The sequence below is a fragment of the Manacus vitellinus genome, unplaced genomic scaffold, assembly GCF_001715985.3.
Source record: "Manacus vitellinus isolate BGI_N305 unplaced genomic scaffold, ASM171598v3 scaffold_13_pilon, whole genome shotgun sequence".
Taxonomy (NCBI): Eukaryota; Metazoa; Chordata; class Aves; order Passeriformes; family Pipridae; genus Manacus; species Manacus vitellinus.
The window spans coordinates 17,401,149-17,416,457 of record NW_021938999.1 but is presented as its reverse complement, the minus strand read 5'-3'; the positions used below and the strand labels follow the sequence as shown (position 1 = coordinate 17,416,457).

Genomic DNA, 15,309 nt, shown 5'->3' with positions numbered 1-15,309 from the left:
CTCTGTCAGACTGATGGGGTTTTTTGCAAAAACTTGTTCAAAATCTGAAGCAAACCCCACAGAACTGAGGAATATCTGGAACACAGGAAGCAGCGACTGACACTACTGATATAAATGCTGTAGGTTTTTTCTCCTGGACTACACAATACAGCCACACAGATCCGAACTGAAGGCATTCAAATGGCTACAGAAATAGGCAGGAGCCTGACTACCAGCACAGCCCGACTCCTCGTACTCAAAAGTCTCCCCATGGAGGACAAAAGGCTTTTGTGTTCCTTAGCATCAGCCTTGAGAGGATCCAGCTGGCAGAGTAACCTAAATCATCTGAATCCCAAAGAACAGCAGCTGACCTCAATGTGCATGTGGGTGCACAGCCCCAGTCCTTGCCTGCCCTGGCCTTTCCCCGGCTCCCTAATGGGGTTTTTCTTTCTACTCTTTTCAGGTCATCAGGAAACAAGGACCTGGCCTTTTCAAAAATTCCCTTTAAGCAATTCCCAGCAAAATGGGTTTGCAGCACTGCTCTGTGTCGATGTGCTCAGCCTCGTATTGCAGGAGGCACTGCTGCAATGTCTCAGAATCCCATTCTGCATCACCCCTCCAGCCCTGCGGGGTTACTTCAGCTTTTCTTTCAAAATGTGTTCCTTCTACTGAGGTTTGGCTCTAAGCACTGTACCAAGTCACATATTCCTGTATTCTATCCCGAGGGTAACAGAGATACTTTCTTTGTAACTCCTAAGGTAATATGAAGGAGGGCAGCGGTGAAAGAGTTAATATCTTCTGTAGAATGCCCAAGATCAGAGCAGGACAAAATTAATGTGGGCTACCACGCTGCCTCCATAAGCTAAAAAGTATTCACAGGCATGGTTGTGAAATGTAATCTAAATTAATAAGTAACTGGAGTAGGGATGGCCCGAAGTAACCTGATGCCAGTGTTATGAATGGCTCTGGCCATGCTTATTTGATTATGCCCCTACTTTTAACCCTTTTTTATCTCCTGGTTTGCTGCCTTCTCCCTCTGTTTTGGCCATTCCCATGCCAAAGCAGAAAGGATGAAGGGCAGCCTGAGAGGAAATACTTTCAACTACTGGCTGCTGATGGATGAGCTGTAGGATTGCAAGACGGGGTCAGATTCCAAGTGTCCATAAACTACCTACGGAAAGCATGAACACTTTCTACCAGCTCTTAAGGTGCTGACAGATGGGCTCTGGCCAGCCTTGCTGCAGCACATTAAGGAGATATTGCTCCTTATCCCCAGCTCCATGCCTCAGTGGGGCTTTTGCCTGCATCCCAGTTGCCTGTGGAATGTCTGAGGCTGCACTGAAGACAGGACCGGGGTTAAAGGGAAGGTACTGGGCTGTGAGCTCCTGCAACTGTGGCTTAGGCACATCTTCCCCTGCATGTGGTGCTGCTGCAAGGATTAGTCACTGGCTGTCAGGGAGTGTTAGCTTAGGGTAGTAAATTCCTCAGGGAGAAGTAGAGCCCTCCAGACCCTGACCGTCAGCTCCTGAAGAGCTGTGACTGCTTCCTGCAGATGATCTCAGCTCAGTGGACTTACAGACTGGATCTGGTCCTGCAACCTTTATCAGCACAAGTTGTTTGCTGAGGTCAACCAGGGCTTTCCAGATGGGAAAGGATTGCTCATGTGGAGTAAAGGGTGTGAACTGGGGTAGCAGAGACTTCCTCTGACATTCTTGGTTGAGAGGTATTTTCCACAACTTACTCTTTTTGGCATTAAAACTATAGACTAATTGAAACAAAGTGCAGTGGGAGCTGAATCAGTGACCTTTTTTCCCCATTTTTGTCAAAGGCGAGATACACATAAAATATTAAGCAAGAACCGAAAGATCTGCGTGCCACTGTCTGCAGCCAGCTTCCTGTTGTGTTACACATCACGATTTGTTGTTAAATTCAGATACTCAGCCCTGGTAAACATAGGAAGATTGCTGAATGACCCAAGAGTACTCTGCTGCTAATCTACACACACAGCTGCAGCAGGGTTGTGATTTCCCTAAACATTAAATGGATCTCTGAATGGCCTCCTGTGTACTCCAAAAATGAACTGGCAAGTGAGTCGGAAGGTTATGAGTTCCTGAGATGTCCCGCATGTCCTGGGATGACTACAGTGGTTCCTCTGCAAGGTCTGCCACCACACTGCCAGAGCCTATTGGATAAAGGGAATCTACAGGGAGCAGATGAGACCCTGTGTGCTGTATGAAGGACTGTGCTTGGAGAAGCAAAGCATGTAAAGTCAGGCCTGCTCCAAAAAGAAGGTGTGTCAGCCTGGGTTGGTTTTTTTATTCACAAATGGAGTCAAAAGCATTTGAGAAGTGATGACCAGTACATAAGATGTCCTTCCTAACCTGCCATTTAGGTAGCAGCATATTCCCACCAAAGTCAATAAGAAGCCTGGCTGAACAATTTCAAACAGCAGACATGGATACTGAGCACCCTCCTAGCCCCAGGCCAACTGGGTACCCAGCTGACGTGGGGTCCCCTTCTCTGAGGGGGAAAATGTCCCGGACATTGCAATCTGGAGTTGAAACAACTGGACTTCCCTGAGGTGACTGTGGAAGGCATCTCTTCTCCTGACCCCACGCCACCTCCAAACAAGGAGCATGCTATAACAATGCAAACAACAAAGTGTTACAGGTTATAAAATGTCCATTGCTTACCGCTTCACGCAGGCACAGTTTCTTCAGCTCTTCCAAGCGTTGGCGCAGTGTCTCTTCCAAAGCTTCTTGCCTGGATTTCAGTGCAGCCAGCATGTCTTTCTTGGCAGACTGAGAACTGTCTGACTCTTGGGAACCTGTCAATAAACAATGATTTCACTAGGCCAGCTGACAACAGAACACACATCTGGAGCGCTTGTAATTTTACCAAAGCCTGGATGCAGTCCTTCCAAAAAGAAATTGGACTACGACATGAAGCAGGTGTTCCCCAGTCATGATTGTTTACAGCAAATCCTTAATGTTTAAGTGAACAGTCAGAGATTGGACAGTGGAGCACATTAAGACATTTGCAATCATTATCCGGAAAAATAAAAGCATCAAAATTATTCATCTAAAGATCCTAGAACAAAAACACGTACAATTCCCATGAAAGTTCCCAATGGCAAGTAACAGTACAGTTTACAAAGCCCTGGAGATGCATTTTTGGGAAATTAAGCCTAAGAGAAGCCATTTGACAATACAGCCTACTTCTTAAGAACTGCAATTATCCTAGTAGCAAACATGTAATTCAATCCACTTATGGGGCCTGTTCTATGAAAAACTGTAATGGAACAAAATTACCTAGCAAGATTCCTGTAAAACAAACTGAAACAACAACATCCCCTTCTGGGATAGTAGCTGTTTCTTGTGAAGACGTAGGTCGAGAGATTTAAACTGCGTGTCCAAATGGTTTGACTTTTCAAGTGGCAACTACCCAGAAACTTCCATGACGTAAGTCCATGCATTGAGTCAGACTGTTGCTCAGATGTTGTGACATTTCTAATTTCAGCTCTTTGAGGGAACTTATTGATGAAGTAACTTTATCCTTTCTCCCCACATCCAGCAAAGGATGGAGATTCTCCTTACCCCTCCTTTGGCTGCTACGTATTAATATAGGGGTTGGACTAAATGATCTTTGAAGGTCCCTTCCAACCCAAGGGACCAACCCAAACTGGGAAGGAAGTTGTACCATTGCTCCCTTTGCAGGCATGATACATGACCCACACTCTTGGACTGGCAGTGGGATCCTCAGCCTACCTAAAACAGCACTGGACACCTATGTGAAGGCAGCTGGATTGTTCTTGGTGCTTTGTAGACACTTCTTGTGTAATGCTGTAGGGTTATGCCTGCAGAAAAGCCTTTGACCTGGCAGTGCTTTCAAAGGGATTCCTCCTAGTCCTCAGTGGACTCAGCACGGGCTGTTCCAGGGTGACTCTGGTGGGCTCTCCTACCCCTCTCGAGCAACGAAGCAGAGAAAGTAGACCTTTATTATCTGCAGGAATCAGATACAACGGGATGCTACATGAAATTTTCTGTGCACCTGTCAGGTGGGGGTGAGAGGGGCTCCTAGATACATTTGCAGCTTGGCTGCCAAGCATTCAGTGAAAACACTCAGCCCAAGGAGGTTGGAAAAGCTGTTATTTCACAGAGCTTTGGAAGGAATCTGGGAACAATTCTTTGTTTTGGCAGCAAAACAGTGAAATTTGTGCTTTTAGCTTCATCTTTCATTGCTACTATTCCAGCAGACCATTAAAGCTAAACTGAAAGAGGATTGAGGCAAAAAATGCCACAAAACACTTCTGCATTGGCCCAGGGGGAGCAGAGAATCTCACAGTCTTTCCCACCAATATTTTCTGCAGTTTTCATGTAGGAAGACAGCTGGCACTTACTCTATGAAACACCACCCTGCTTTGTTACATCTTTTACTGGGCTGTCCTGAGGTGGGGGCAATGGAAAAGGTCTCTCTAAAGGTCAGCCAGGTTGAGCAATATCAGACAAATGAGGAGACCCTCATGGTAAGATGCTTGTTTAGTTGCTGTAGTCATCCTTGTTTGAGTTGGGTTTGCCCTCATAGAGCAATAACACTCAATTCTGCACACACGTCTGTGCTGCAAGAACTTGATGGGATCTTCCAGCAGAGCCCTGTATTTGCACTGGCAGGGAAAGCCCTCTCCAGCATTTAGTAATTCTTAATAGTAACCCTGGTGAGCAGTTACTAGCAAAACTGAACTGCTGAATTTCTTCACGGACTTGTCAACAAACTGCAGAGTCCTGGTAAAAAGTTGCTCATGATTCCACCAGATGTTTCAAACCTTTTTTTTTCTTTTATGACAACTTTAATGACCTACGTTTTCCTTTCAAGTCCTCTTCCCCTTTCCTTCCTCTCTCTGCTCCACACCTCCACGCCAGCCTTGAATTTATTTTTAAAAGCTATTCGTTTTTGCACTGTGGGTTGCCACAGCAGCTACATACAAACATTTAAAAGCATATGAAGAGCCTAAAGCCTGGCCAGGCGCCTGTGCTGCTTTGGGGTATGCCGACAAGAAGGAAACGAGCGGCTGCTGGCTGAGCTGGTACAGACCCAAGTCAAGCACAGACAGTTCACAGCATCTGCTCCAGCTGTGCTTACCCTGTGTGAGAACCACACTGGTCTCACCCTGATGCCATCGGTGGCAGTGCCCACTGAGTGCACATTTTGCCATCTTTGTCACCCCTCCCAGAAAGCAAAGGAACGGGGGGGAGATCTGGAAGTGCGCTGTCGCATCCTGAGTGAAGCAGTGGGGTTACTGCTGAAACCAAGGTCAACCACTCCTTGGCACTACTGTTTGTTTGTTTTATTTAAAAGCTGAACTATATTGGGGTGTATTATTAGATTTTTATGGGTTGGATTCTCTGCTTGTTCTCACAGGTAAAAAGCAAATGGAAACTTGATCAGCCAAGAGAATTACAGTCATGTGCAGAGAACAGTGCTCTGTATTGCTGGGTGCCTACAGCTTCCATTAGAGGCTCTTTATTTATAAAAATGTATTAATTCAGCCTTGAGCAAGGCTGTGACCCCAGACCCACTTCTAAACCCAGCGACAATTGACCCAAAAATGTCAGGACAAATCAGATAACCATAAAAACAACCAAAGAAATAACTAAAGACCAGCACAAACCAAATCAATGAAGCAGATACTACCTCAAATCAGTCTTATTAAATATGATGCTCACTGAGTTACGGATGCCCAGTGCCTTCTGAAGGGCATCATCAACAGAGAAAAATCAGTCCTGAAAGATCAGTCCTAACACAAGACTCCTGCTGCAAACAGAAATGGTTGACTGGGAGGCTTTCTCAGGTATTCTATCTCCCACAATTGTTTAACACACTAAATAGGAGAAATGTTGCTGAAATAGGTAATTTTCTTGGACAACATTTGAACCTTTCTGTGAAAGTTATTATTCAGCCTCCTTCTCATTTGCTGTGCAAAGATTTACCAAACTCTGCATTTTAACACACATTTGATGTCCTTGAAAGGGGTATGAAAACACACTAGGTAGTAAGTGCAGGGCCTTCTCTTTGGTGGGCACCAGGAACCTGCTCAGCAAGGGGCTGTTTTTATGTGTATGTGCCCTTTCTTCCTTAGCATACAGGATGGAACACAAGTCTTGGTGACCTAAATGTTTATTTAATACCCTACTAGTTTGTGGAAACACCACTCATCACCTGCCACCCATTTGGCCTCTCTGGGCAATTTCTCCATCCACTGACATTCAGAAGAACATGAACTGTGAAACAGGGGGAAACATGGTCCTCCCTATCCAACTCACTTCTCCACCAGAATTCATGGCTGAACCTTATCAGTGCTAACAGGCTGGTGTCTGATTGCTCCAACACTGGTGAGGTCAGGACAGTCTTGATGATGTTGATGGGGACATCCAGCAAGTGATTCAAAGGATCTGACTTGAGTGCTGTGCTGTGCAGGTCTGCTGGGGTCCTGGCTACCGGATGTTGGCTCCAAGACAAGCTTTGATTTAAAGCTTGTCAAAGGGATGAGACCAGCAATACAAGCCACCACTTTGCAGAAGAAAGCCCTACCAGTGACTCATTGTTTGTCCCTATTTCCTCCACCTGTTGTAGCAGAGTGGAGTCAGCTTGGAAAAGGGATAAATGAGAAGGTTGAAAACAAGCACGGAGGACAGAGGGGATGTGAAGAGCAGAGGGAGCCAAGTCTTGGTGGTAGTAACTGTGAGGGGAGAGGAGATGCAACAAAGTGGCCGAGGAGCAGCAAGGCAAAAGCATTCAGGCATCTCTTCTCTTTCTCATTCTGGGAGTCTCCTGTTTCAGGAAAAACACATCTAAATATGGCAAACCCTCCATGCTACATCCAGCTGCTGGCTCTGGCTCACTGGCATTTGTCTGAGGTCCCCGTGGAAGGCTGTTCCCTGAGCAGGGAGGGAAGTTCCCCCCACGCCTGCTCCGTGCCAGAGCTCAGGCTGACTCACCGTGCCAGGATGTCAGTGCACAACAGCCCACAGCCTCAGACGGCCGCTATCTGCTGTTCTCCTGTCTCTGCCCGACACGTAGGATATCCTCCGCTCGCGGGAGCCCAGCTGGAGCTGCTCCACACAGGATGCACTCAGATATCCTGTGGGTGACTCGTCTTTGCGAGCCCCTGTGCTCACGGGCTGTGATGGAGACCATGTGGGTGCTGTTTGTCCACTCCGACACCCGCTGGGGCGGTCCAGCTGGGATACGGCCTCGCCGGATGGAGCGGTGGGGCCTGGGAAGGCTGGCTGGGCTCTGTCATGGGATTTTCAAACGTAAACAGGCCCCTGCACAGGAAACCTCCACTGCTGCTGAAGGAATGGGGCTCAGGGACCGGAGGCTCCTTGAATGTGTCTGCAGAGCTAAAGCAGAGGTGCTCCTCTGTGGTGTCTCCTCTGCCCACGGAGATGAAGAAGGTGGTCTGGAGTTCAGTCCAACAATAACCCAGTGGTTACAGGACTCCTCACTAGCTCAGAGCCCTGCAGAACTCTTATGGCACAAACTGCTCCATAGGAAAAATCCACCTTAGACCTAACTTCATTTTGTTCTGCTGGCTTTGATTAGGGTTTCTTCCAGTGTAAAAGCTTTCAGTCACAGACAAATCAAAGTTGTCCAGGGATGGCCTCTAGATCCTGAGCAGAAGATCCCTCGGCTAAATCACAGCAGCCCACTGTTCTAAGGAGGCCACTTCAGATCCAAAATGAGGACAAAAGTTACAAATTCAGTTTGTCAGAAATTAACTTGTGAGCATCAGGTATCAAAATTACAACTCTGCAGTGGACAGGCTGAGATCAAGGACCTGGGAAACATGGAGAAGTGGAGGCTTTGGCCCTGAATTGCTGTGATCATGAGAAAGCTACTCCCCAGTGTAAGATTCCATCTCCCCTTGGCTGTGTCTTCAGACTGTAAGTGACGTGGGGCAGGATCTTTGCCAGACAGTGTGACAGCTGGAAGCAACAATAAACTTTTCCTTGCAGACTTGCTGCAAATCCAGGGGAGACATGCCAGTTTTGGCATGTTCCTCGTGGTGCTGACAGCCCCTCCAGTGAGGACGAGTGAGATGGAGGGAGGAAATGACTACAAGTAACTTTCAGGAAAAAAAAGGACTGAAAACAGTAGGGAAGTGGGGGCACACAGAGGCTCAGTCCTGCCCTTGTGATTTCGAGTCACTTGAGGTATTTATAGCCTGGAAATCTACTGTGGCCACTTAATCATTTGCACTTATTCTCTCCACTGTGCAGGCTGTACTGCGATAACCCATCATTGTTGTGGTTGTGCGCCGATAATCTTTGGCACAATGGGAGGAAACACAAAGGCTGGGACAGAGCCAGTGACTGTGCCCAGTGGGACAGGCAGTGAATGCCCCCTCCTGTCCAGTGGGACAGGGATGAGACACCTCTGCCAGTCAGGCTCGAGGGAAGGGGCTCTTGGAGCAGAGGGGTCTGAGTGACTGCGTGGAAGCAATCCAAGGTTTCCAATTCCCTGGTATCTGTCCTCTTCCAGATGTCTTCTCTCAACACTTCCTTCCAGCTGCTTGTAGGTTCTGGAAGACACACAGCAGCAGCAAACCCCACAGCTCTCCTTACCATTTTGTGGAAAGCTCTGTCCTCAGTGCTGCTAGGACATAAAAGGCAGCTCTGAAGACAGGAACCCAAGGGGAGCATTGGTGCTTGCCTGGCACACCAGCAGCACCTCGACAGAAACAGGGGTTCACACAGTCCTACTCAGGCATCCAGGCAGAGAGATCCATTCACCAAGGATTGAAGAAATGACTCACCTGGTCAATGAATTTTGCATGGGCCTAGTCACTACTGCAGTTCTGCTGAGTCTACAAATCCTGTGCTCAACTAGAAAGGATTTGAGGAAGGAGCACAAAAATATAGAAATAAAAGCATGGGCAGCTCCAAGTTTGGAATTTCCAACCACATAACCCTGCTAGGTGCTGGCCCTACAGCAGGTTTCCTGGGCCTGATTTTCTGCTGGTTTTCACCTGGCTGCTGCTCTCCCCAGGTGTAAGAGCAGAAGCAGACCCTCATGTTTTTTTCCAGGAACACAAAAAGACAGTGTATGAACATGGAAACAGGATTACTACCAAGTAGCTCTCACAAACTTGGGAATGGTGCCCAGGAGGCTGGGATCTTGGATAGACCTTAAGAACTTTCTTGGGGTACTTAACGTTATTTACTTTCCAGCAGGAGAGCTGGAAAAAATGCCAAACAAACAAAGAGTTCCAACAACCCGACACCAGTCTGGGAGCTGCTGAGCTACTGCAACTCCCTAAGCGATGGGAGGCACAGACAGTGGATTGTATACTTTGACAGGAAGACCTCAGGAGCAGAAAGGCAACTCTGTTTGCAGGCAAAGCAAGGAATTGCACAGCAGGCAGCTCTGGAGCTCTGTAAGTATTGCACATTTTAACCCCTTGCTGAACATTTTCCAAGCAGGAAAGTGCAGCTTGTAAGAGACATGAAGGATACAGTGATAAAAAGCTTATTTTACTACACCAGTGTGGGCTCAATTTTAAAGCATTTGCATTCTTACATGGGCTCTCCCCTTGTCCAAGCATGAGAAGGTTTTTCTCTGCTGTTATACATCTCAACACATTTGGTTTTGATAACTTGATGTGACGTTTAACAGAAGGTTAATTGACTGAAACTCTTAATTATAGTGATACCAGCAACCTTGCTCTCCTGAATACCTTCTCACCTAAGCAGCTTCAAGCTCTTTGCAAACCAGCAACCCCTGTTTTGTGCCTGCAGTGACATTTATCACTGTTTTACACACAGCTTGCCCAGTTCAGACTGACAGCAGAGGATCAAAGAGATACAGACAACCTCCTAAGTACCCTTCTCCGGTCTTTCTATCCTCGTGCTCTAGCTCTCCTCTCTATCACCTTCCCCTGGGTTTCTTTAACAGTTTCTTCTTCACACAGGAAGGTGCTCTAAGCTACAAAAAGAAACCTCTACCTGCCACTGGTTCGGTAGAGAGTGCTAGGGAATAGCTCTGTTGGGCCTGGGACACCAGCCAAAGTCCAGCAACAGAGAGGCAAAGCAGATGTGCACTCTGTGAAGAAGATACACTGCCTCAACACCGCTGAGGGACACCACCAGTTCCCAGCCTCAGCTTCCCTTGTGAGCTGCACTGGCTCACTGCTTCCTCACTGCTGGCTGGGCACTCCTTCACAAACCCATCTGCCTCGGGATGACCTGGGAGCCAAGAGATGGTCAGGGTAGAAACTGTGAAGAGACACCAGGTTTCAGCTGGAAATAGAGAGGTTGGAGATGACATCCTGGAGGAAACAAGTGGTGGTAAAGAGAGAAGGGGAGGCTGCTGCCTGTGCTGTTTGTGGAACAACATGCTGAGAGACAGACTGACACCTGGACATAAAGAAAGGCTGAAGGGAAGTGACTTTCATTTCTGCAGCGCAGCTTCTGGCTGCTCCCCATTACACCATGACCGTGGCCCTTCCCACCATATTCCCTCTAGTTACAGGATAAAAGACCTACCTGATGACAGAAGACTCCCGCTGCTGCCGCTGATAATTTTGCCTTTACTCCCCATGTTTGCCAGCTTCGAGGTCTTGAGCGTTCCAGTTTCGGTCAGGTCAATCGCAATCTCACTCAGGCTCCTTGCAGCATGAATCTTGGACTGGAGGTGGACACAGGAGTTAGTAATGATCTAACACTTCTCTAAAGCTCACAGAAGGAAAAAGACCTTTCGCTGTGGCAGGAAACAGACCTCCACAGCAAACTTGGATTATTTTACAAGAATAGAAGCAATCTGGCACAGATTGCTGCACTTTTTACATTCTTTAGTGGGTACAATTCTGGCATTGCTTCCTGTTGTTTGGGTTTTTCTCTGCTTTGCTATGCACATTTTTCCCTCTTAAACAAAAGATGTATGGAGTCACTGTTTTACCACATACAATAAGAAACCTTCAGAAATGCCTGCATAATAACCTGAAAAGCTCAAAGGCTAAAGAGCATCTCTAGCATCTAAAGGAAGCCAGGAGGGGCCTTTAAAAATCTGCAATGAGCTTTGGACCAAGACACAGTGAGGACATGGCTTAAAAGGGCTGTCATGAGAAGCTAGAAGAAAATACTAGCAGGAAAACACATTCAGGTTTTGTTGTCCAGACTAACAAGCTGCATTCAATGCCCCTGTTGTGAGGGACCTCTTCAAAGTATTAACATTACTCCAGTAAGAAACAACAGCCAGCCACCTCAGTAACTGGTCACACTAGGGCAGGGAGTTACCCATTGTTCACCACGAAATGTCAACAAGATAGTTGTAGTTTGTAATTACAAAAAAGTAAACATGCATAGTGTGTAAACCTATAAAACAGAACAGAACAGAACAGAACAGAATAGAATAGAATAGAATAGAATAGAATAGAATAGAATAGAATAGAATAATTTCAGCTGGGAGGGACCTCCAGCTATTATCTAGTCCTCCTCCTGTCTTAGGAGGGAATGAGTGGACTTCCTAAGATGTCACTCTTTTTCCATTGGCTATGGAAGGATTTGAGACAAGACGATGCCTGAAAAGTTGAGATAACTCCAGAACTTTCTCTTTGTTGAGCAGTAAGCTCAGATGTGGTCATGTCTCCAGAACCAACAAAGGAAGAAAATGTTCAGGGCAAGGGGGTCAGCAGCCCTGAGCACTGAAATGAGCACGGCAACTGCTTCCAGGGTTGGGCTCACTCAATCCTTCCTAGTGGCTGCCTTGCCCCTGCCATGCAAACCCCACTGTCACTAACTCACCAGCCACCTCCAGCCCATTCTCCTGACAGCCTCTAGCAGGTGCTTAAAATGAACAAGAGGATCAAGAACATTGATCAAAGTTGCTGAGGATGGCCCTTCCAGCACTACTGGGAAGAAGAACCCGACATACAAAGGTCTTGGGTGGCCACAAGAATTTTTCAGTCCTTTTTTTGACCAATACAGCCTTAGGATCAACTTAAAATAGCAACTGCCACATCAGAACAACCCTCTCTAGACCTCTATCTCATTTCTGACTTGAATTATCTCCAAGAACTTAAAAAGTAAGGAAACTTTTCATTGTGGAATTATCTGTCCACATGGAAAATTTCCTCCTGCCTCTTCTGAACTAATATTTATGTTCTGAGCTCTCTTTTATGTACTGGTTGTTGAAGTCACTTCAGGTAACAAACCACCACGTTAACAAGGAGGGAACTGACAACCAGGGAGAAGCTTGCTGTCTGTACCAAGGCACACAAAGTAACTGCTATTTATCTCCAAACCTGGAAATCTGCTTCTTGCTGCCGACCCTCATGTGAACCCCTCAGTCACGGATGGAGGGAGCTGGAGCTCAGCCCGTCACCCAAATCTCACAAGCCTTGTGCTGCTGAGCTTGAATTAGCTTGGCCTCACAGGGCCACCGACCTGTAATTTTGATTTCCCAGAACGCAGAAAGCTGTTGGTACATCTTGCCAAGGCTCTCCAACCGCATGAAGAGTGGTGAAGCCTCAGCTCAGAATCACCTGAGTGTTCACCTCTGCACCTTCTCAAGGCCAGAGAAGACTCAGCCCCAGCCACACAGTTCAGGCCATGGGCACATCATCACAGTGCTGACAAATCAGAAGCTGACTGACATCCATGTACCAGGGCATGATCTGTTCCCACTGGAAGTGACATGAAGCAGGATTACAAGGAACGCTTGCCATGATGGGATTTTTGGTATTACTTCACATTCTTAGGAAGAAGAAACCATTTCAACAAGAACTAAGGCTGTATTGATGGCTCAGTGCTTGCTACACTGAGCTTCTTAGCTCTGTTACTGATGTGCTGTGGGGCTCTGGGTAAGACACTTAAGGTTAAGTTCTTAGTGATCCCCTGCCTCTGTTTGAGTATCAGTGAAATAATAAGGGAAGGAAAATGTCTCCCTGTTGCACGCTGTATTTTTAAGATTGATTTAAGACTGCAAATGAAGACAGCACTGGGAAAGCCTTGCGCTGAAAACACCCTCAGAAGTATTATAATAATTTAATATTCTTGGGTATTTATAGGCTCCATCATTACCATTCCGAGGTACACAAATGCCTCACAAGCCTATTTCCACAACAACACCAATAATAGGGCTTGTGTTCTCACTCACTGGAGCGCAGAGGCTGAGCTACCTGCCAAGATGTCAGAGCAGATCAGTCAACCAGTTCTGACCCTCTTCAGCTAATGTTGCAACCAGTTAGACACTTCTCATTCCCAGCAGTTCCTCCCTAAAATCAGATTCAGGAGAAGGACAGCACTCTTTAACTTCTTGGATCAGATGTTTCTGGTCAGAAACAAGGCCTGTGAAACATGTTCTCCAAACAGCTCTGGAAGGTTAGTTCTAGGTGAGGAGGAAAGTTACTGCTTTTATCTAACAAGATTTCCTGCTACCGAAGTCTTGATAAGGAGCCTGAGCATGAACAGCTGTTCTTGCTGCAAATCCAGACCTCTGGAGGTCTGACTGCCTCTGTCCTGCTGATTTATCCCCTGCAGGTGTACGTATGCTGCATGTAACCCTACATGGATGCAGGGTTATGTGTACCTTGTATAACCCCAGGAACAGCCATACTGATCAAACCCAATGCCTGCCTGACCCAACAACATCCTTGCAGCACATATCTTGGGAAGGCACAAATCCCAAGTCTGCACAGACAGATCCACCCCTCCTGCTCTGTGAGGCAGTGCTTTTCCTGTATTTGTAGGATAGTTACAGCAAGAAGCCTGATGGTTTATTTCCACTTATATCCAGAATGCAAATTGGGGCACACTCTGGCCCTACCTGTCTGGCTGGGCCCCAACCAAACTGCTGAGTGAAGGCAATGAGGCTGCCGGGTGCTGTTGTGGTCCTGGCTAGCACACCAAGCCAGCAGTGGCTGGAAGTGTGCCCTACATAGGCCAAATGGAAAAACAATGTAAGACAAAGGCCTGGCACCCCTGGAGCCAGAGAGAGGAAAAGCAGACCAGCAGAGAGCAGATAGGATCAGCAGGGCAGAGAGAGCTTCCCTTACAGAGGGTACAATTCAAACCTGTTGAAGCCATAGAAGAAGGTTTTAGACCTGATTGCAGTTGTGCTTATGGTGCCCTGCATTAAACAGTGGGGATGTAGCATCTCCTGAAAAGAATAGGGTTAATTTTCCATGCTGCCTCTGCTCCCTACAGCAATGCCAATCAGCATCGGGTGGTCTCGTGCTTTGGACAGGCTCTCAGCAGCAGCAGGAATCAGCCCAACAGCTCATTCCACACAGGCCACTGAGCAGCAGCCAGTGCGAGGCCTGGGCAGGCTGTGTGCTGCAGACAAGGGTGAAAAGCTGGATTACACCCCATTAGCACTCCCCCGAGCCCTGCAGTCCCTCCAGGCTCAGAAATTTTAAAGCACTTAGCGCAGACCTGCCAAGTCTCATTTACATGGAGGGAGACTGGCTCATTCATGAGTCATTTCAAAGCATGAGGCCAAACTGATCCCCAGCACTGTTCTGACGGGGTCAGAGGGTGAAGAAAAATCCATAAGTGAAAGGCAGCAGTAGATGGACACTAGGGATGAATTTATCCCTCTTTCTGAGGTGCTGAGGCTTTGCTAGAGGTGATTTTTTGAAAACCGTGGCCTATTTTCTACCAGTTCACTCAGCCAGAAAGCCTTGCACTTGGTGGAACGTGCTGTTGAAAATTCCCACAAAACGGGACTTCTCGAGGTTTCTAGGCCAAACGTTTGATTGACTCAGTGCAGTCAACAGAGCAAAGACATGCCTTGAAGTCCTGCTGCATCTGTCTCCCCCCAAAAAAGGGAAGCTGACAGGAGTTCGGCACACTGACAAGTTTACTTGCAAGCTGGGGATCTTTTCAGTCTCTGCGTAAAGCTTCGACTGCAGGGAGAGAGAGATGGATCAGCAGCGAGCGAGACTCTGGAACCCGGAGCTGGCAGGACTTCAACATGGAGTGAGGCTGCAAAGATGGCTGGGACCTCACTTTTAAAAGGGTCAGAATCAAGGCAAAGCTGATTTTATTTCTTTTTAAAATCAAGTGAAGGGTTTTTTTTTTCCAGTGGAGCTATGCAGAAGGTCCAGATCCAACTGGTGCCCATTTATGTGAAGAACAGAGTTCAAGCTTTTTTTTATCACTGTGTCACATCTTCTGCCATCTAATCTACATCACTGGAGCAAAGGCTCAGCTGCAGTGAGCTCCAGCAGGCTTTTTCTTCTAAGTTTGTTTTTATTTTTCTTTCTTTTGTCAAAATGATGTGAAATGCCAAGTTTGGACATGAAAGGAAGGAATATCTAAGTTCTGCTTT

General features: G+C 47.0%; 1 protein-coding gene across 2 annotated transcripts in view; it reads right to left on the bottom strand.

Annotated features, from left to right (window-relative positions):
* Positions 1–15,309, bottom strand: part of FRMD4A (FERM domain containing 4A) — a 368,735-nt gene that overhangs the window by 16,420 nt on the left and 337,006 nt on the right. For both annotated transcript variants that reach the window (XM_018068125.2, XM_018068124.2), the window contains exons 15-16: positions 10,524–10,665; positions 2,673–2,806 (exon numbers count right to left, since the gene is read on the bottom strand). In XM_018068125.2, the coding sequence (XP_017923614.1) occupies positions 2,673–2,806; positions 10,524–10,665 (276 nt within the window). The remainder of the gene's footprint in view (positions 1–2,672; positions 2,807–10,523; positions 10,666–15,309) is intronic.